This window comes from Eublepharis macularius, chromosome 11, assembly GCF_028583425.1.
Source record: "Eublepharis macularius isolate TG4126 chromosome 11, MPM_Emac_v1.0, whole genome shotgun sequence".
Taxonomy (NCBI): Eukaryota; Metazoa; Chordata; class Lepidosauria; order Squamata; family Eublepharidae; genus Eublepharis; species Eublepharis macularius.
Window position 1 is genome coordinate 3,000,004 of NC_072800.1, and position 21,087 is coordinate 3,021,090.

Here is a 21,087-nt window from a genome sequence, read left to right on the forward strand (position 1 = left end):
CAACCTGAGCCTTGAAACTGTCTTCCATGTCATACATTAATTGATAATTTTTTCTTCACTACATATGGATGCTGACTGATAAAGAATCTAGTAAAATGTGTCCTGATGGTCACTAGGGTGAGTTTTTTGGAATCTTATAGGGGACTAGAGGGAGTAATGGAGAAGAGGAGGGCAGGCCCAGGCTGGAGGGCAGCCCTCCTGGGCGAAGGCTGTGTACTTCAGAGGGCCACTTTCCTGGGGTTCATGGGATGCCTTTTTTGCCTCTGTTTTCTCCCTGAAGAATTTGAGCCTATCTAGAGATGGTAGTTGACATGACAGGACACCTGGGGGACTACTTGACATTAACAGAGAGGTTGTGGAGAGCCACCTGGCTGCACTGGACGAATGCAAATCCCCTGGGCTGGATGGTGTGCAACCAAGAGTGCTCGAAAAACTTTCTAGAGAACTTGCTGAACCCCTGTCCATCATCTCCAAGGCCTCTTGGAGGACTGGGGATGTGCCACAAGATTGGAGAAGAGCGAATGTTATCCCAATCTTTAAGAAAGGGAAGAAGGATGACCCGGGAAACTACAGGCCGGTCAGTCTGACTTCTGTTGCTGGGAAGATATTAGAGCAGATTTTAAAGGGATTGATCTGTAAGCATCTGAAGGACCACTTATTGATCCGGGGAAGTCAGCATAGTTTTGTTCCCAACAGATCTTGTCAGATCAACCAGTTTTCCTTCTTTGATTGAGTGACGAATTTACTTGATCATGGGAACTCTGTAGTTTACCTGGATTTCAGTAAAGCTTTTGATAAGGTTCCCCATGACATTCTAATGGGTAAACTGGAAGACTGTGGACTGGACTATAGGACAGTTCAGTGGATAGGGAACTGGTTAGAGAACCGCACCCAAAGAGTGGTGGTCAATGGCATTTCATCAGATTGGAGGGAGGTGTCCAGTGGGGTGCCACAGGGCTCAGTTTTGGGCTCGGTACTTTTCAGTATTTTTATCAATGATCTGGATGAAGGATTGGAAGGGCTGCTCATTAAATTTGCTGATGATACCAAATTGGGAGGAGTAGCAAACACCCAAGAAGATAGAATTAAAATTCAACAAGACCTGAATACTCTGGAGAAGTGGGCAGCTGTGAATAGGATGCAATTCAACAAGGACAAGTGCACAGTATTCCATCTGGGCCACAAAAATGAGAAGCACAAATACTGGATTGGGGATACACTTCTGGGTAGTAGTATATGTGAAAGGGACCTTGGGGTAAGAGAGGACTGTAAACGAAATATGAGCAGTCAGTGTGATGCGGTGGCAAAAAAGGCCAATTCAATCCTGGGTTGTATCAAAGGGGCCATAGCATCGAAATCGCAGGAGGTCATAGCCCCTCTCTATACTGCCTTGGTCAGGCCACACCTGGAGTATTGTGTGCAGTTCTGGAGGCCTCACTTCAAAAAGGATGTGGACAAAATCGAGAGGGTGCAGAGGAGAGCGACGAGGATGATCAGGGGTCTGGAGACTGAGCCCTACGAGGAAAGGCTGAGGGCCTTGGGAATGTTTAGTTTGGAGAAGAGGAGGTTGAGGGGGGACATGATTGCTCTCTTTAAATATTTGAAAGGATGTCATTTGGAGGAGGGCAGGGAGCTGTTCCAGTTGGCAGCAGAGGGTAGGACGCGAACCAATGGGCTAAAACTACATGCACAAAGGTACCGGCTGGATATTAGGAAAAACTTTTTCACGGTCAGAGTAGTTCAAAGGTGGAATCAGCTGCCTAGGGAGGTGGTGAGCTCCCCCTCACTGGCAGTTTTCAAGAAGAGGCTGGATGAATATTTGTCAGGGATGCTTTAGGCTCATCCTGCATTGGGCAGGGGGTTGGACTAGAAGGTCTGTACGGCCCCTTCCGACTCTGTGATTCTGTGCTGTGACGGTTGTTGGTTTCTCGAAAATGTATGGTTGGCCACTGTAGAAAATGGAGTGCTGGACTAGATGGGTGCCAAGGTCATACTTTGCCTAGGGTGCCAGAAAACCTTGGGCTCACCCTGGATGAGTCACTGTACCAAGAAAGTTTGGACTTCTGAGTCTCCACATCCGAAAGGTTGGGACCCACTGTTTTAATTGCTGGGCCTGTGTTCTTACATACACATTTTATGATGTGTTTTTATAATACTTCACTTTTAATAGGTAACTGCCTTGATGAGCCCAACTGGGCAGAAAATCAGGCTATAAATTTTGTGAATATATAAAATAAATAAACCACTGATGAGAGTGTGCGTCACACCTCCTGTGTAAGAGTGCAGCTGGGCTGGGGCTTGTGTGAGGGAGGAGAGTGGGTGCTAGCCTTCAGCCCCTTTGGCCCCGCTAGCCAGGGGAAGGATTGCAGCCGGGGCTCCTTCTCTGACCACAGGCGTCAAGGGACTCCTTCCGCCGTGACCTCCCGCTTCCCCTGCCCTTCCATGTCTTGGTTTCCTTGCTCTGCACTTCCTTGCGAGGCCTCGCGTGCACCAGTGGGCTGTTGCCATGAACTGGCCTTGCTGGGGGTCAAGGAGATCCATTTGGGCTGCCACAGGGTAGGCATGGAGAATCAGCTGCCCTGCCCGCTCTATGGCTAGGTTGTCACTTGGCTCATAAATAAGTTCTTGTGGTACTTAATTATTCTGCCATACCTTTTAAAAAATCAGAAGCATCCACTAGAGTCAGGTGTGTGTGTGTGTGTGTGTGAACCCTCATACCCATGGGCAGAAAGAAAATAAATGTAATAACAACAACATTCGATTTATATACCACCCTTCAGGATGACTTAACACCCGCTCAGAGCAGTTTACAAACTGTCATTATTATCCCCACGCAAACAAAAAGGAAAACTTCCACCAGGGGCTATATAGCTAATGATATGAAACTCACCATCTTACAATATGATTCTCTTATAATATTGTAAAGGCAGGTACACCAGTTATATATCCAATACACTTCAACTTTATATATCCAATACACTTGAACTTTATAATTTTTACAAAGTACTATTATACAATATTGTGCAACATAAACTCATACACTTTATGCACCAAATTAATTTCATATACAAGTTGCAAAATTCAAACAGAAGGTTCCCTGGGGAGGGGGGACTGGGAGGGTTGAGGCAAATCAAGAGTGTCCATTAATTATTACTTATACGGGTGTAAAAACCCAATAAATCTTGTGGACCATCCCTCGTAGATGCAACCGTGCAGTTCCAGGTAAGCCCGAAGAGACGTTGTTGGCCAGTTCCAGTCAACTTTTCGTCCGTGACTTCCTCAGGGGCACTTTTACAATAGTACTTTGTAAAAATGATAAAGTTCAAGTGTATTGGATATATAAAGTTCAAGTGTATTGGATATATAACTGGTGTACCTGCCTTTACAATATTATAAGAGAATCATATTGTAAGATTGTGAGTTTCATATCATTAGCTATATAGCCTCTGGTGGAAGTTTTCCTTTTTGTTTGCTTGCATAACCAGGGCTGGCCCCTTTGTTCTCTTGATTATTATCCCCACAGCAAAACACCCTGTGAGGTGGGTGGGGCTGAGAGAGCTCTGAAAGAGCTGTGACTGACCCAAGGTCACCCAGCTGGCTTCAAGTGGAGGAGTGGGGAATCAAACCCGGCTCTCCGGATTAGAGTCCCACTTCTCTTAACCACTACACCAAACTGGTATGCAGTGGGGCTTGAAATTGCCCAGTTTTGTCCCTGCTTCTCTTTGTGATACATAAATACCCTGACAAGGGCCATGCGTCTGACGCAGCAGTGCCATAATAAAGTCTTCTTAAAAGTTGGAGCAGACCAGTGTGGCTTCTGAACTTTGCTGCCCCTGTGACTCTTCTCTGTGTTGAGGATTCTATCTTCTCACCTTGTTTGAGGGGCCTCATCCAGGTAGAGAGGCTACTTGAAACCTTCCCGTATGTATACCAACTAGTTTTACTGGCAGGCTGGCAAGCCACAGTCTGAACTCTGTTGCCCAGAATTGTCTCCTTGACCTCTGTTCTGCCTACCCTATTTTGGTGGGGGGCTTTTGAAGCTTTATTAGATTTTGTAATTTCCTCAGCTGGAACGGTGCTCATTTAGGGCACAGGCATGATGAAGATCCCAGAGCGCCATCCTTTGGTCAAAGGCAAGTTGCGTGAGGGCAGTTCTGGTTCAGCTCGGAGCCACACGGAAGGCAAAGATGGTTCAGTCCACAACCCCCCACTCAGCTGCTTCAATCAAAACCAGGATCTCAGCACCATTTATTACCCGTTGAGGGGAGCAGGCAGAATGTGTCCTCCTTTCAAAATCCATCTTTCCCCCTTTAAAATGTTAAGAACTGTGTGGGCAACCCTGTTTTCTTCAGTGAAAACAAGCAGTCAGGACGTCGAAGGATTAAATCCCCTCCACAAGTGATTGCAGTCCGAATCCAGGCTGCAGGCGTGGGCGATTTCTCTTTTCCAGATGGACAGAGATCTGTGATCTTTGTTCCATCCGATTGCGCCCTTAGCCCTGTGAACGCCCACAGAGTCAGCCAGCCTCTCCTTTTCTGCCATTTTGTAAACCCTTTGGCAAGTTCACTTCTTCCAGGCTGAGCTCACAGCCTCCCCTCTGGAGTTCTTGGATGTTTTACCAGCTAGTCCCAACTTGATGCTCCCCATGGCTATAACACCGTGATGTGTTTGACAAATGCCTTTTGTTTGTATCTAAACACGCTGCCTGTTACTTTCATTGGATCTCCTCCTGGTTCTTGTATTTGGAAACAGACAATTATAGATGTCTGGGCAGTTTTCCCACTCCCAATAATTATGATAAACGGCATACCTTCCCAGGTGTTGCTTTCGTCAAGATTTCCTCTGTATATCCCAGTGAGCCATCTGAATATCCCTTTTCTCTTTGAGGATGGCTAACTAGTTTTCAACAGTGCCCCCCCCCCTCCCATATGGGGAAATCCTCACTATCTAACAAGCCAAACGTGCCTTATGAGTGGTCATCAAATGTTTCCATCATTTCACTGATGAAGCCCATTCTGGATAAAAGTTTTAAGATGTTTTCATCGATTGCATTTATATTACATGTCCCATATGTTTTATTCAGTACACTTGTCCATGAAATTTGTGAATTAGAAAATTGATTTCAGTCTGTGATTTCAATGAGCTCTACTTCATCATCATCACTTTGCACAAATAAATAAAAATTATAAATTTGGGGAAATGAGCTCTATTTCTTGTTAATTTAAATCAGTGATTTAAGTCAATGATTTAAATTGCCTCAGTGGTTCTGTTTGGGGGCTGCTCTTCAAACGTCTGTCCTTAATTCAGTGAATGTGTAGAGCAGGAAGGGCCAAGCCTCGGCGCACAGGCCAGGTGAAGCCCCCAAAGCTGTTTGGCCTTCAGCCACTACATGGAAGACTGGTACAAAGGCTGCCAACGGTTTCATTCAAGAGAAAACTATTCAAGAGGTTGTATCTGAGAATCTGTGCTTTGGGAGTGGTAGGTGGTGGCCTTTGTCTTTGCTACTAGGGAGTGTGTGGAGATTTGGCTTGTGTAGCAAAACACACTTCCCGCCCTAGACATTCGTTTAGAGAACAGAATAACTTTGAGCTCACAGGTATTGGCCGTAGCACTGAACTGTAATATTCACGGTCAGCTCTGTTGTGATGGGAAATGCTGAGAACGTCACTATGAACACTGGAGGCTGCCCTAACGTGATGGCACCCTATCTCCAGAGTTCGAATCGAGGGACTTAAATGTCACACCCTGCAAACTTCTCCCCCCCCCCCCGCCCTTTAATTTTTATAACTGAGGCTTTTGGAACCACTTTCAGTGCAATCCTAAGCAGAGTTACTCCAATCTAAGCCCATTGATAGACCTGTTTATCTTCTAGTCCTCAGTGATTTGGTATCCCAAGAATTAAAGTTGATAGGCATGTAATATTTTTTTTAATCCAGGTAAACCTGTCATGATTGTGACTGAATACATGGAAAATGGATCTTTGGACACTTTCTTAAAGGTAAGAAATGTGTTAGAAATTAGACAGTTTTAGAAATTACTTGTAGAAATTAATGTTGGCTGTCGTAGCAGGAACATACAAGTACAAAAGCCCACCAAAATAATACAAAACAGCATGGAAATTTTCTTTCTAGAGTTCTTAATCCTGCTGGCTGTTTTAAAAAGTGGATGGAGTAAGTTGTTTGAACCTTTAGGCCTCCTCTCATAAGCATCCTGTGCAGAATGCTGTGCAGAGTTGAAGTGATGCTGCCCTCGACGGCCTCCTCCGCCTCCTGGGAAGATGGCGCAAAAACGGAGGCCTCCCCTGAAAACATAAAGACCAGCCGTTGATCAGATCTCTCTCTAGCCCAGTGGTGCCCCCTCCATGGCTGATGGAGAGCCACGTTCCCATTTGCCATCACCTGAAAGAGCCACATGACTACTTTATACCTTGTGCACCACCACACCAAACACACACACACACACACACAACAATATAACTTAAGTATATAACTATAAACGTTTAAACTACCAGAGTACCTCCAAGCACGTAGGGTTGTCTCTCCCCACCTTTGTTTGAGTCTTAGCCAGCTCCTGGAAGGAGAGGAAGTGGCCTCTTGATCTCTCCTCAGCATGAGGGACCCCAGATCTGGTGAGAGAGTGAGATTGCCAATGTGCTTGAAGGAGAGGAAGGGACTAAACACACACACACACACAAACATACACCGTAGCCAGCTCGCTCTTTTCCTGGGTGGCTGCTGTGCCGGTGGCTTTACCCTTGCTTTTCTGTGGCCAGCTTTCTCTGCTCTGGGCAGTTGTCCAGGTGCTGGGATGAGTGCGTGGAGGCTGTGCAGAAGGGTTTGTTTGTTTATTTATTTTATTCTATGTATACCCCTGCCCTCCCCACAGACGGGCTCAGGGTTGGTAAGGATGGGCCCTTTACTTCCATCTCTGGCTCACAGCTCAGGGTGGCTTGCTGCTTTCCTGTCCTTCAGACCCTGCAGTGTTTCATGGTGGCAACCGTGAGCCTCACCAGGCAAGGATCTTGCCCATTTTTCTGAAGTGTGCGGCAGGTTCCATATTGGGGAATGGTGCTCAGAAGAGCAACAAATGGCATGTCAAAGAACCACTTGTGGCTTCTGAGCCACTGAGTTAGTATCACTGCTCTAGCAGTTGTTGTTGTTAATAGCACCAAACAGAACACATGAACCATTGAGTTTACAGCGCTGGAGCTTAATTGCAGAGGATGCACAAGATTAACATAGGAGATTCGGCGAGAAGGGCGAGATGAATCATAGAATCATAGAGTTGGAAGGGACCATCTAGTCCAACCCTCTGCACAATGCAGGAAATTCATAACTACCTCCCCCCTCCAGTGACCTCTGCTCCTTGCCCAGAAGATGGCAAAAACCCCTCCAGGATCCCTGGCCAAACTGGCCTGGGGAAAATGGTTTCCTGATCCAAAAAGTGGCAATTGGCATTCACCTCAATGTGTAAAACGGGGCCATGAGAACTAAGCACTGATGTAACCCTTCCTGCCCTCCCTCTCATGATCTGCCTAGATTCACCGAATAAGCATTGCTGTGAGATGGCCATCTAGTTTCTGTTTTAAAACCTCCAAAGAAGGAGACTTGGTCTCCAGACCCCTCACCATCTTCGTTGCCCTTCTCTGGACACATTCCAGCTTGTCTATATCCTTCTGAAATTGTGGTGCCCCAAACAACACAATACTCTAGCTGAGGTTTAACCAGAGCAGAGTAGAGCAATACCATCTGTTGATGCAGCCCCAAATCACATTTGCTTTTTTAGCTACCACATGACACTAACTCATGTTCAGTGTATGGTCTACTAAGACCCTAGATCCTTTCCCCATGTACTACTGCCAAGACAAATCTTCCCCATCCTATAATTATGCATTTGATTTTTCCTACCTAAATACAGAACTTTACATTTATCTCTGTTAACATTCATTTTATTTGTTCTAGCCCAGTTTTCCAGCCTGTCAAGATCATCTTGTCTTTGACCGTATTTGCTACCCCTCCCAATTTAGTATCTTCTGCAAATTTAATAAGCCTTCCCTCCATTCCTTCATCCAAAACATTTATAAAAATGTTGAACAGAACAGGTCCCAGGACTGATCCCTGAGGAACTCCACTTGTCACTCTTCTCCAAGAGGATGAGAAACCACTAACTAGCACTCTTTGGGTGCGGTCTGTCAACCAGTTACAGATCCACCTAACAGTAATAGGATTCAAACGACATCTTACCAACTTGTCAGCAAGGATATTATGAGGAACCTTCTCAAAAGCCTTACTGAAATCGAGATAAACTATGTCTATAGCATTCCCCTGATCCAGCAAGGTAGTAACTTTCTCAAAAAAAGAGATAAGGTTAGTCTGACATGACTTGTTCTTGAGAAACCCGTGCTGGCTCTTAGTAATCACAGCCTTCCTTTCTAAATGCTCAAGGACTGACTGATGATTTCTTCTAAGACTTTTCCAGTGATAGATGTCAAGCTAATGGGTAAGTAGTTACCTGGATCCTCTTTTTTTCCCCTTGAAGATGGAAGCAACATTTGCCCTCCTCCAATCTTCTGGCACCATGCCTGTTCTTCAAGACTTCTCAAAAGTAATGGACAGAGGCTCAGAAATTACATCTGAGAGGTTTTTTTTATTATCCTTGGGTGCAATTCATCTGACCCTGAGAACTTAGTTCCATTTAAAGAAACTAGGTGTTTACATACTAACTCTGTGCTGATCCTAGGCTGTAACTTCCTCCCCCCATCATGTGTTCTGTTATCGCCATGTTGAGCACCGTCTCCCTCGCAGGAGAAGACTGAGGCAAAGTAGGAACTGAGCAGTTCTGCCCTCTCTTCATCACCTGCTACAGTTTCACTTCCCTGTCCCTGCAATGGGCCTACCATGTCCTTGCTCTTTTTCTTTCTTTGAACATAAGCAAATAACCCTTTTTTGTTGTTGTTTTTAGCATCTCTTGCTAGCCTAAGCTCATACTGAGCTTTAGCTTTTCTAACACTCTCCCTACAAGCATTGGTTATTTGTTTATATTCATCCTTGGTTATAAGGCCCTCCTTCCATTCCATAAATGACTTTTTTATTTCTCAACTCTTTAGAAACCTGTTTATGGAGCCACCGTGGCTTCTTTAGGCTTCTCCCATGAAGTCACAGCTATGAAAAGTAAGGGCGGCTGGTAGAGTTCTAACATGAGAAAAACACGATTAGAGACACCACTAAGCTCGTATTGCCAGGTCTTGGAATAGGAGCTTCCAAAAGATTGTGAGACTCCCTTTCAAATCAAAAGTGGATCTTATGGCACTGATATCTGCTCAGGCTTGGATCATGTTTCTGAGCCAGATAAGAATTCTCCTTCTTTTTCCTGTCCTTCCCACCTACCTTTTGACAATCCACTTCCTTTGTTGCACTTTCTGCTGCTCCAGAATGGCACCAGCCAGCCAACAGGCCAGCAGGAAGAGCATCTTTCTGTCTCTCTCTCCACCCCCCCACCCCCACCCCCACCCCCGTTTCCTCTTTTCTCTGGAGCCTTGGATGTTCTTTGGACAGTATCTGTTGCATCAGCACTGACTGCCACAGCAGACTCCACCACCAGTTGGGTAAACTGGACCGAGGAGTATGTGGGGGGGGGGGGTAGAAGCTGGAGTTGGATTTGGGGAATGGCTTGGGTTTCAAAGTTTTTCCACTCTCAGGCTCAGGAATAATAATAACAACAACAACAACAACAACAACAACATCCGATTTATATATCACCCTTCAGGACAACTTAATGTCCACTCAGAGCGGTTTACAAAGTGTGCCATTATTATCCCCACAACAAAACACCCTGTGAGGTGGGTGGGGCTGAGAGAGCTCTGAGAGAGCTGTGACTGGCCCAAGGTCACCCAGCTGGCTTCAAGCGGAGGAGCGGGGAATCAAACCCAGCTCTCCAGATTAGAGTCCCGCGCTCTTAACCACTTCACCAAACTGGCTCTCAGCCAGAACAGCCTTTCTGTCTTGCTTTGCCAGATAGTTCAGTTTCTCCCAGCCCAGTTCTGAAGGAGGCCCATGGGAGTTTTGCCTGGTTGCAGAGGCAGGCAATGGCAAACCACCTCTGTTAGTCTCTTGCCATGAAAACCCCACCAGGGGTTGTCATAAGCCAACTATGACTTGAGGGCAGGATTCCATTTCAGACTTGAGTGAAATCTTTCCTCTTCCTCCTCCAAGCTGCCACCCGGGGAAAAGATTTGTTTGGTTATTTAGTTGGGAGTGCTCTCTGATATATTCAAGTAAAGATACTTAAAATAATAGCAATCATAATTAAAACATTGCTATCACAATATATACGCTCAGTATACATAAATTAGTTCAAATTGCATCCATCAGCTAATAATAAAGAGTCACAGCATTTTAAAAGACATAAGAAAAACCAGAGACAACCAGCTAGTTCACAGAATAAAAACATCTTTAAATGATGTCGGGAGGCTAAAAGAAGTGGGGCTGGGCACACCTCTGGTGCTCAGCTACGCAGTCTTGCAGCAAGAGCTAAAGAACTGAGCTACAGCTGGAGTGGTCAGGCAAAGCCTGGCAAGCGGTGGGAGACCGGGAAGGAGCGGACTCACGTGTCAGAGGGGCAATTGGCAGTCCTGGCACAACCAAGTCACTTCCATGGTAATTTGGAAGTGACACCGTGGCACAAGTGTGTGACAGTCTAGCATTTGCCCCAAACTGTGTTGTTTAACCATAGAGTTTTGGACAAATGATAGAGAGTCACCCAGTATGATAATGTCACTTCTCGACTGCGCTGGAGGTGCCAGTTCTCCCCCCACCCACCCCCATTTCACCGAGGAATTTTCTCCTGGTGCCCAACTGAGAGCAGTGATGGTGGGCAACTAGAGTGGGGAGCAGAGACCGCATGGTTGCAGCGGGGAGGTGGCAGCCCTGGCTGTAGCGCATCTGCTTGTCTTTAGATTTCGTTGCTTATTGAATCGTTCAGCCACTGATTGCGTTGACTGACCCTCTGTAACCATTGAGTCTCAGTGAGAAAGGTGGACTCTAAATAACATAAATAAAATCAATACATGTCGTGGAGTTCCTGTCGTTTTGATTGGGAAAAGGGCAGACCTCCCTGCCGTTGTGTCGATCATTTTGCAACCACTTTGGCATCATCTCAGCTGCTCCCGTGTCTCCTGCATCCCGTTCCCTGGGCTGGTACATTTGAACCTGGAGGGAGGCTTCACAACGTTAGTCACAACAAGCTCTGCCACTCGGCAGCTTTCGATGTGTTGGTTTCTTATTCCCGCCCTTTGCGCATTCAGCTGTCAATGTGTTGCTCATCATCACCTTCTCTCCCATGGCCTGCCTTTATTTGCTTTCCATGTTTGGACCGCAGAACACGTGGACATTCTCTCTTCTTCTTTGCTTGTAGCATTTCCCTGCACTGTAGTTACGCTATGAACAACTGCATTTCTTCAGCCCGCATGACAATGGTTATGTATCATTACGTCTCTTTACCTTGAAACATAATTTCAAACTTTTTCTCAAAATACTGTCTGTGTCCATCCCATTTTTTAAAAATCAGTGAAGTCTGTAGGAGATTCAAATGGTCCACAGTTAATCACTATAATTTCTGGAAGTCTACCTTAGATGTTGCCCCACCTTAGAGGTGTGATGATGAAGCAGAGCAGAATGTGAAGAAAGCAAATTCTTTCCTCTGTTCCTAGTAAGAATGGGGGGCTCGCTGGCTGTCTTCCATATCCTTTGCCTGTAGAAAGCTTTCCTGCAAATCCTTCCCACGGCCCAACCATTTGAGCTGCGTCTCTCTGTGAGTGCACCCCTTCCTCTTGGCCCATGCGGCCACACCCACCCCCTCTCGCAGGACGCTCACTTCACGGACAGAGGGAGCGTCTCCTCACGCAGTTGTGCTGCTGGATCCAGTTAAGGAGCCCTTAACTGGATTTCAGCCACTGGCTTGACCGTCCCATTCTTGGTTACTTTTGCAGAAGAACGATGGGCAGTTCACTGTAATCCAGCTGGTTGGGATGCTCCGAGGGATCGCATCTGGGATGAAGTACCTCTCCGACATGGGCTACGTGCACAGAGATCTGGCTGCCAGAAATATCCTCATCAACAGTAACTTAGTGTGTAAAGTGTCTGACTTTGGCCTGTCCAGAGTTCTGGAAGATGATCCTGAAGCTGCCTATACAACCAGAGTAAGTTCTTGGCCAACATCCACAATAAGAGGGCTGCAGAACTAGACGGGAAAATATGACAGCTTGGTAGAAATTCCTCCCAGAAAGAAAGAGGGTGTGTGAAAAGTCAGTCCCCTTCACAATCAGTGAAGCGATGTGATGGTAACACTGAGAGCAAGTGAAGGTTAAGCAGATACGTAAACCTTTTCTGCCTTCACTGCATGATGCACATTTCAGAGTCCACAGGAGTACTCAAGCTGCTGAGCAAAGAATCACCAGTGCAGCAGCCACGTGTCTGGTCCACAGTTTCTCTTGCCGCCTGTTGATGAGAAGGCAGGTCGTTATGGGCTTGACCTCTGCCGGCTCCTGTTTTGTGTCTGTTCTTGCTGTTCTGAGTGCAGGTCCCACCCTCCGCATATGCCTGCCGTGCCCAATAAGCAGTTTCAGACTAAACCTCACGAGGCCACGTTTCCATAGCTGCCGTGCTGAAGGCTTGCGTGTCCAAATTCCTCCCTGCTTGCTGCCGTGACCTCATTGAGCTGTGAATTCTGTCCATGTCTTGGTGACCAAGTGGCATCTGAACAGCAAGCCTTCAGAACAAGCAGTCAGTAACCAACCCGCAGGCCCACTGGGAGGGCGCAAGCACTGAAAGGGGGCAGAGTTGCATTAGAAGTTCGACATCTCTTTGCTGCCTCATTCCAAACCAGAGCTGTTGCCCATTGGATCTCTGAGGAAATGCGGGTAGCTTAAATCTGGTTTTTCATCCCAGGGAGGGAAAATTCCCATCCGATGGACAGCTCCAGAAGCCATCGCATTCCGAAAATTCACCTCTGCCAGTGATGTCTGGAGCTATGGGATTGTGATGTGGGAAGTGGTATCCTATGGGGAGAGGCCTTACTGGGAGATGACTAATCAAGATGTAAGTAATTCTATTTGAGAACAATTCTTCTTCTAACAAAATGACAGTATGGTCAATAGAAATGCCGCAGCGCTGGTGATTTTTTTCCTTCCAGATGTGCAAGTCAGTGTTGCAGATAAGTGTCCTGAACTGGCAGAAGGAGTGAAAATATTATTGCACCTTTGGGGAATAAAGCAGCAGCTAGATATGCAGGCAAGCCCTGTATTTGCATATGTAATGCGCAATTCCATTTCAGTCTGTATTATATCTGCATTGTGTTGTGCTTTTGAATAGGGGTGTCATAGAAAACAAGGCACTTGCTGTACCATTCAGAGAAAACAGTGAACTCAGAGCCACCCAGCAAGACCTAGAGGGGACTAACCTAGACCGTGTATTGAGCAGGGGTCAAGTACAGGATCCAAGCAGTGAGGTCTGGATCCAGTTGTGTAGGATTCGGATGGCCTCCCAGGGGAGGGAGGGTCTCGCACAGGGATCTGAGAACAGCCTGGTTGGAATGGGAAAGGGCAGGCCTCCGACGGCTTGTTTTGTACTCAGGTCTCGCTGGGGAGTCTCGTGGTGCCCCTCTGTCCTCCTTGAAAAGGACCTTGCAGGGAAGGCTTGGACAGTTGGTGCGAAGGTAGAGCTGTGGATTCTAGTTCCTCACTTGAGAGGTCTGAGCCCCTCACTTCAAGGGCCGCGTCAGGCACTGAACCCTCTTCCTCTGAGCAGAAACCTACTGCAGAAGCACTTTCCCTTGATTTGTACCTGGAGCCGGCTTGAAATCTGCCGGATCCCTGAGACAGATTCTGCTCGCCCACCTCCAGAGACGCTCCTTTGCGGAACATCAGCTGTCCAAGGCATCTGAGGTCTGGGATATGCTTGAAGAAGACTAATACGTACAGGGTTACAGCCCTGGCTCAAATCTAAATTGTGAAAAATCAGGTGCCCAGTTTTGTGGGCTAGTGCCTTGGATGCCGCCTACAGAATAGCAGACTCTCCGGCTGAAACAAACAGCAGGTTTCACGGCTTTCCCCCCAATGTGTGTGTGTGGGGGGGGGGGCGGGGGGGCACATTGCTGTTGATTTGGACACAACAGCTGCATTGCAGAACCCCAGAGAACGGCTCCCGCTTCCTCCCCCCAGCCCCTTTTGTTACCAGCCCTTTTATTTCACCAGCACAAACATGCTTTTCAACAAAGTGAAACCACAAAGCCGAGACGGATCCCCTTGGCAGCAGCATTGTTGTCCCCTGAATAGGGCTTAATACGGCGTCCCTCAGTATTATTTTTAAGGGTGAATGGCTGTCATGGGATGAATGCTTTTTTATTACTCAATTCAGACGCACTGACAGACTCACATGGCTTAATCTTTGCAGGCCCTGCCTGTTGCTTACCAGTGGATTCCTCTGGGAAAGGAGAGGAGGCTGTGTGGTCTGTTCGATAGTGTGTGAGCAGCCTGGATGCTGAATGGGCCGTCGGGGAGTGTCTGCACTGTCCCTTAATGTGGATTAGATACTCTTTTTGATTTGCTTCAGTTACCCTTTTGTACTCCCAGTTGCAAGGAGATTAGATCCAGACAACAGCATGGAGTCCCACCCACTTCCACCAGCACTTTTTTACTACATCCTAGAAAGTAAGATGGCAGTTATAATCTTCATTGGGAATTACCGGCAGACGTCTAGGTTTTGTAGTTACACGGCATTCATTTCTTCACAACGTGCTTCTCAAGAGCGCCCTCCGCTTTGTATTATTCCTCAGTAGCATCTCAGTCTCTGGTTAGTTGGAGATGTTAAATTACAGCCACAGCTTTAAATCTGTTGCATAGTTTGCAGTCACTTTAAGGGAAGTGGTCTCCGGTGTCGTGGGGCGTGAGAGAGCCGCCCCCTGTCTTGCAAAAGGAGTGTGTACGGCTACTGCAGCTCCTCCGTACGTTACCTTAAACTTTCACCTCAGGAGGGCCCTGGTCATGACCAACACTCCTTTTTTCTCCACGCACAGAGGTTCAGGGCAGTTTTATGTGGGTATCCATGTTGGTCTGCAGTGGAACAGCTGGGTTTGAATCCGTTGGCACCTTAGAGACCAGCAAGATTTTGCAGAGTGTAAGCTTTCAAACTGCCTTCTTCATGCATCAAATCTGAAGCAGTGTCTGGAGATGGGAGCTCTGACTCTTGAAAGCTTACACTATGAAAGGCTTGTTGGTCTGTAAGGTGCCACTGGATTCATATCCTGCCGAGCATCAGGTGTTCTCGTATCATTACCTCAAAAACACCTTCCCTTTGGGGTTTGAATCCCACCACTAACACCACCGGAGGCATTTGGCCTTCTATGTATAACCTATATATTGCTACCTCTAGGGTTGCTAGGTGTCCAGTTTTCACCCGGACAGTCCAGTATTTTCTTGAAAATATTGGACACCTGGCTATGGGAAAGGAGGGAGGAGAGGAGTAGAAAGGGAAATGTGAGGAAGGGGAGGAAGTAGCACTGTGTGCAGGAAGCTGGCCCACTCGCACAAAAGAACAGGCAGGACTCGGGCCACTTGCAGGCTGGGCCCACAGTGCCCCTGCCGCTCTGCTCCCTATCAAGGGGTGCCCTCGGGAGGGCTGGGAAGGCCAGGAAGGGGAGGGAGTTGCGTGGAGTGCAGGAAGCTGGCCCACTCTCCTCTGCGGAACAGCAGGACTTGGCCAGGGGGCGGGTGCCACTTGCAGGATGGGCCCACAGTGCCCCTGCCGCTCTGCTCCCTATCAAGGGGTGCCCTCGGGAGGGCTGGGAAGGCCAGGAAGGGGAGGGAGTTGCGTGGAGTGCAGGAAGCTGGCCCACTCTCCTCTGCGGAACAGCAGGACTTGGCCAGGGGGCGGGTGCCACTTGCAGGATGGGCCCACAGTGCCCCTGCCGCTCTGCTCCCTATCAAGGGGTGCCCTCGGGAGGGCTGGGAAGGCCAGGAAGGGGAGGGAGTTGCGTGGAGTGCAGGAAGCTGGCCCACTCTCCTCTGCGGAACAGCAGGACTTGGCCAGGGGGCGGGTGCCACTTGCAGGATGGGCCCACAGTGCCCCTGCCGCTCTGCTCCCTATCAAGGGGTGCCCTCGGGAGGGCTGGGAAGGCCAGGAAGGGGAGGGAGTTGCGTGGAGTGCAGGAAGCTGGCCCACTCTCCTCTGCGGAACAGCAAGACTTGGCCAGGGGGCGGGTGCCACTTGCAGGCTGGGCCCACAGTGTTCCCAGCTGTCACGGGCTGGGCCAGCCCAAGCAGGGTGGTGCAGGTCCAAACCTTGATACCAAGTCCAGAGGGAGTTTCAGGAGCCAAAAGCCAAATCAAAGCAGTGGTCAGAGCACAAGCTAATGCCAGAGTTGAGTCCAGAGTCCAAGAGCAAGGTCAGGCACAGTCCAAGGTCAGTTACCAGTAGTGTCAGGTCCAACAGTAGGCACGGGCAAGGTTCACGGAGCACGGAGTGGTTGCAGGCAGTAGAGACATTGCTTCCACGCCTGGCTGTTGCTCCTGACTGGCTTTTATAGCCAGGCATGGTTTTCAGCCAGCTGCTGGGGCTTCATCCTGAAGCTACTCATCATCGCTCTCCAGCCGCTGGCATCGGCTCAGGAGACGAGCACTGCGCCGTCTCTCCTGCAGCTCCAGTCTCTGGCGCTGTCTGCGGTGTTCTCTGGGTGTGGGTGAACCTGGAGGGGTGGAAGCCCCTGGCTGGGCTTCCCCTGTGGTGCTGGCAGTCCCTGACTGAGCTTCCCCTGTGGAAGTCCCTGGCTGAGCTTCCCCTGTGGTGCTGGGGCTGGAGAGCACTGATGGCTCTGCTTCGGCTGCTGGCTGTAGGCTCCGATCAGCCAGCAGCTGTGGCTCCTGATTACCAGGCTCTGCTGAGTCAGGGCTGGCTGCATGGAGCTCCTCTTCTCCTGAGGAGTCCTGGCTGGCTACACGAAGCCCCTCTCCTCCTGAGGAGGAGTCCTCGCTCTCACTGAGCCCAGGCTGGGCCATGACACCAGCTTTCTGTTCCCCATCAAGGGGTGCCCCCAGGAGGGCTGGTCTCATCAGGCCAGCTCTCCACTGCCAGTCCATAGCCACACAGACCTACCACTGAGAGACTTGGGCACCGGATCCTGCGCAGCCTGGTGTGATGACATCACTTCCGGACTTCCGTGACGTCATCACGCTGGGGCCAGGAACACCCATCAAGACCATTCATGATGTGAGTACTGGAGGGGCCCCCCCTCTCCCCAGGATCCAATATTTGGGCAGAGACATCCGGCAACCCTCGCCGCCTCCCTGACTTCCTCAGAATTCCCAAAAGTTATTCACTGCCACCTAAGGCTTTCCCCAGCTCGTAGGCCGAGTTGTGAGTTGACAAAGGAGGATCCTATGTACCAGGTGAATTGGGCTTTTTGCTTAACTAGAAATAGAATTTTTTTATAAGCATGAAGAGTAATTTGTAAGCATATTGATTTCCAAACAGGGACATAAACTTGGTAGTTTCTAAATAGTTATATATCCTTAAATGTCACGAGGGCTAATTTTCCACACAGTTCTTCACTAACAGAATAAACCCTCCTTGTGTCCACCCAAATAGCCTGAATAGACACTCAAAAGGAAAACGAAGGGAACCTCTGGAATCAAGTTGCCCACTAAACACAAAGGGAAACCCGACCAGAAGCAGCACTAAGTGTACAGGATAGGAAGCAAAAAATTAAGCAAGCTGCAACAAATGTTTAACATTTTATAAGAAAGTGCAAAGTGCAAAAAATGCTGAATATCAATAAATACAAATATTAACAAGAGTACAGAATAGTATCCTATGATACAATAAATATCATAAATACACATCAAAGTCTTTATAATAGTCCAACTGATGAGGGAAGAATAATTCAAACAGGTGGGTTGCAGTTCCGTCCCGCTCCTTCCCAACTTGGTGATAAGAAAACGTTTTCATGATGTTTTGGATGTAAAATTGTGTTTCGTGAGCCTTTGATAAAGTCGAGTACGAAATGGATGACAACAGTCTGGCAATTCCCGTTAGGCTCATTACAGCATCCATTGGTTGGATATAATTGTTCCAGTTATTGATTGCAACCTTGATGATTCTCTTTTTTGAAGACACCTACTAATGAATAAGAAAGAACAAATTACTACTAAGGTTGAACAAGGTTATACTTACCTGCGACCTACCTGTTTGAATCATTCAAGGAGAGCAAGACCCCCAGCCTGCTTAAGGGAACACTAAACCCTCTCCGGCTCCTTTAAATGGCTCTACTACTACTACTCCCCCCCCGCCCCCCCATGGTTCTGCGGGCCCTGCTTGGCCATGGCTGGCTTTCTCTGCCAGAGTACCAGGTTACAGATGGGATTGGGGTGCGTGAAAAGGGGATGGACTTGGCTCTGTCCGTCTCAGGCCATGTGTTCCCAGTCTGAAAAGTTTATCCCCGTTCTGGGTTATGCACAGATCTTTTCAGGTCTAGGTTCAGTTCCAAATGTAGCTTTCATCCTCTGCCTACTGCCATGGTGAAGGGCCGTGCCTCGGTGGTAGAGCACACACTTTGTTCAATCCCCACCTTCTCCCGTCACCAAGAAGAATTGCTGTGCTGAAACTGATGAAGGCCGTCTCGTTTGGCTTTCTCCCCACCCCCCAAGTGGCCAGGCAGCGCCTCTGGCAACTCATCAGCCGGGTATGAAGGCGAGGACGTCCCCCGTTGGTTGTCTGCAGGGTCTAGACTGAGGTATTCCGAACACGCCTGCCCGGATCAGCATCGCCTGCTTGGACTGGCAGCTGCTCTCCAGGGTCTCTCTCATCACCTAGTATCTGACCTTCCAGCTGGAGATGCCGGTAATGGAGCCTGGGACCACCTGCACGCAAAGCCGATGAGCTGCAACTGGGCCAGAGCCCCTCCCACCTGCCGCCTTTCTGCATGGAGCTTCCATGCCACCGTCATAGCTGACAGCTGTAGACAGAACTCTCGTCCACCTGTTGGTCCAATCCTTTTTTCAAAAGCCATCCAAGGGCCAAATTAGATGCGGTGGCTGCCACAAGGACACTGTCACCATTGTAATGCCACTTCACCATGCTGCACCATTGTTTCCCCCACCCCTTTCCATGGCTGTTGCGGCACTTGAATAGATTGCGGGGGGGGGGGATCAGGCCCTCGCAGCATTTTTAAATAACTTCCAAATGCTGGGGGTGTCCTCTGGGTGGCCACTGGGATGCTGTCACATCTCCTTTGGCCCTAACCTAATGGCCATTCTCAACAACAACAACATTCAATTTATATACCACCCTTCAGAACAACTTAATGCCCACACAGAGCAGTTTACAAAGTGTATTATTATTACCCTGTGAGGTGGGTGGGGTGAGAGAGCTCTGGCAGAGCTGTGACCCAGCTGGCTTCGAGCAAAGGAGAGAGGACTCAGCCCTGGTCCCCCAGATTAGAGTCCCGCCCCTCTTAACCATGACACCAAACCGACTTCCGTTAATTACAGCTTCCTCTTGGAAAGATGGCTATTGCCCTGCTCGGAGATTGAGCCTGTATGCCTGTGCTAGTGGTCCCAGTGCTGTGCTGTCTCAAAACTAACTTGGCAAAATAACCAGAGCTCGCTGGCATCACCGTGTGGGAGGGACTTGGCTTGATGGTAGAACAACTGCTTGGTATGCAGAAGGTCCCAGGTTCAATCCCCGGCATCTTCAGACAAAAAGGATCGAGTTGGAGGTGATGAAAGGCCTCTGCCTGCGGCCCTGGAGGGCTGCTGCCCGTCGGAAGAGATGGTACTGGCCTTGTTGGACCGAGGGTCTGATTCAGTACAAAGCAGCCTTGTGTGTTAAAATGAGTTCAGGGTGGTGTGTGTGTGTGTGTGTGTTGCCATTTGAAGCTCCTCTAATTAGAACAAATACTATCAAACATTTTAGACGGTTAATGAATTGATGCTGGCTAATACCACTCAGAGCTCCTTCAGAAGCTCTCCTCACTAAGTCCTTTCCCAAGTATAAAACTTCTCAGACTTCGGTGTGCAGAACTGAAGCTACCAGCAAAGGGGCCTTCTTTGGCTGTCTCATACAGGCAAGTCTGCCTGTTGTTGTTCCCACGGCTTCTTTGATGAACACAATTTGCATCAAGAGAAGACAGAGTCTGATCCATCTCCACTTAGGTGATTAAAGCTGTCGAAGAGGGATATCGGTTGCCAAGCCCTATGGACTGTCCGGCTGCTCTCTATCAACTCATGCTGGATTGCTGGCAGAAGGACCGGAACAGCAGGCCCAAGTTTGATGAGATCGTCTGCATATTGGACAAGCTCATCCGGAACCCCAGCAGCCTGAAAACATTGGTGAATGCATCGAGCAGGTACATAGCCTGCGTGGCAGTCCCTTGTGTTATACGTCCCGCCCGTTAATGCTGCCTGGATTATCTAATCTGATAAAATGCCACCATTTATGTTTCCAAATAGTTTTCTTTTCAACCTGACTTTTTCCCTTCTGATTTTGTACCCACAGAGGTGAGCTACATTATGTTATTTCAGCCATAGCTTTAGAGAAATAAACAAGAAGCGGCTGCCAATAACAAGTAAAAGCAATTTGCTCTGGCTCAGAACAGGGCCCCCATTTCATCTTTTAGGGATACTAAGATGCTCTTTTCTCTCCTGGCGGGGGGTGGGGGGGGGGGTTAATCACCGTTTGAAAGGCATTAGACTGATATAACAGTATAGCAATATATGTGCCAGGTTATCTGCATTTCCAGCTTTCATTTTTTAAAAATTTAAGCCTTTAGCTCCTTCTGTTTTGAAGACATGAAGGCAACAGAAGGATCTGCTAGAGACTTTATTATTATTATTATTATTGCTATTACTATTAAAATTTCATGCTGCTATCATCATCATCATCATCATCATCATCATCATCGTCTGCTTTTCCTGCAGTGGACTCAGAATGGAGCACAACAATACCTGCAATACAGAATTACTTAAAAACAGCAATCAGAGAACCTGGTGCACCTGTTGTTATACTATTATATAATCCTATTCAATTCCTGATTTTTTTA

The 21,087-nt window shown here is 48.0% G+C and overlaps 1 protein-coding gene across 2 annotated transcripts in view; it reads left to right on the forward strand.

Annotated features, from left to right (window-relative positions):
* The window catches only part of EPHA5 (EPH receptor A5), a 294,365-nt gene that overhangs the window by 262,046 nt on the left and 11,232 nt on the right, over positions 1–21,087 (forward strand). For both annotated transcript variants that reach the window (XM_054991243.1, XM_054991244.1), the window contains exons 11-14: positions 5,937–5,998; positions 11,987–12,196; positions 12,945–13,094; positions 20,201–20,394. In XM_054991243.1, coding sequence (XP_054847218.1) covers positions 5,937–5,998; positions 11,987–12,196; positions 12,945–13,094; positions 20,201–20,394 — 616 coding nt within the window. The remainder of the gene's footprint in view (positions 1–5,936; positions 5,999–11,986; positions 12,197–12,944; positions 13,095–20,200; positions 20,395–21,087) is intronic.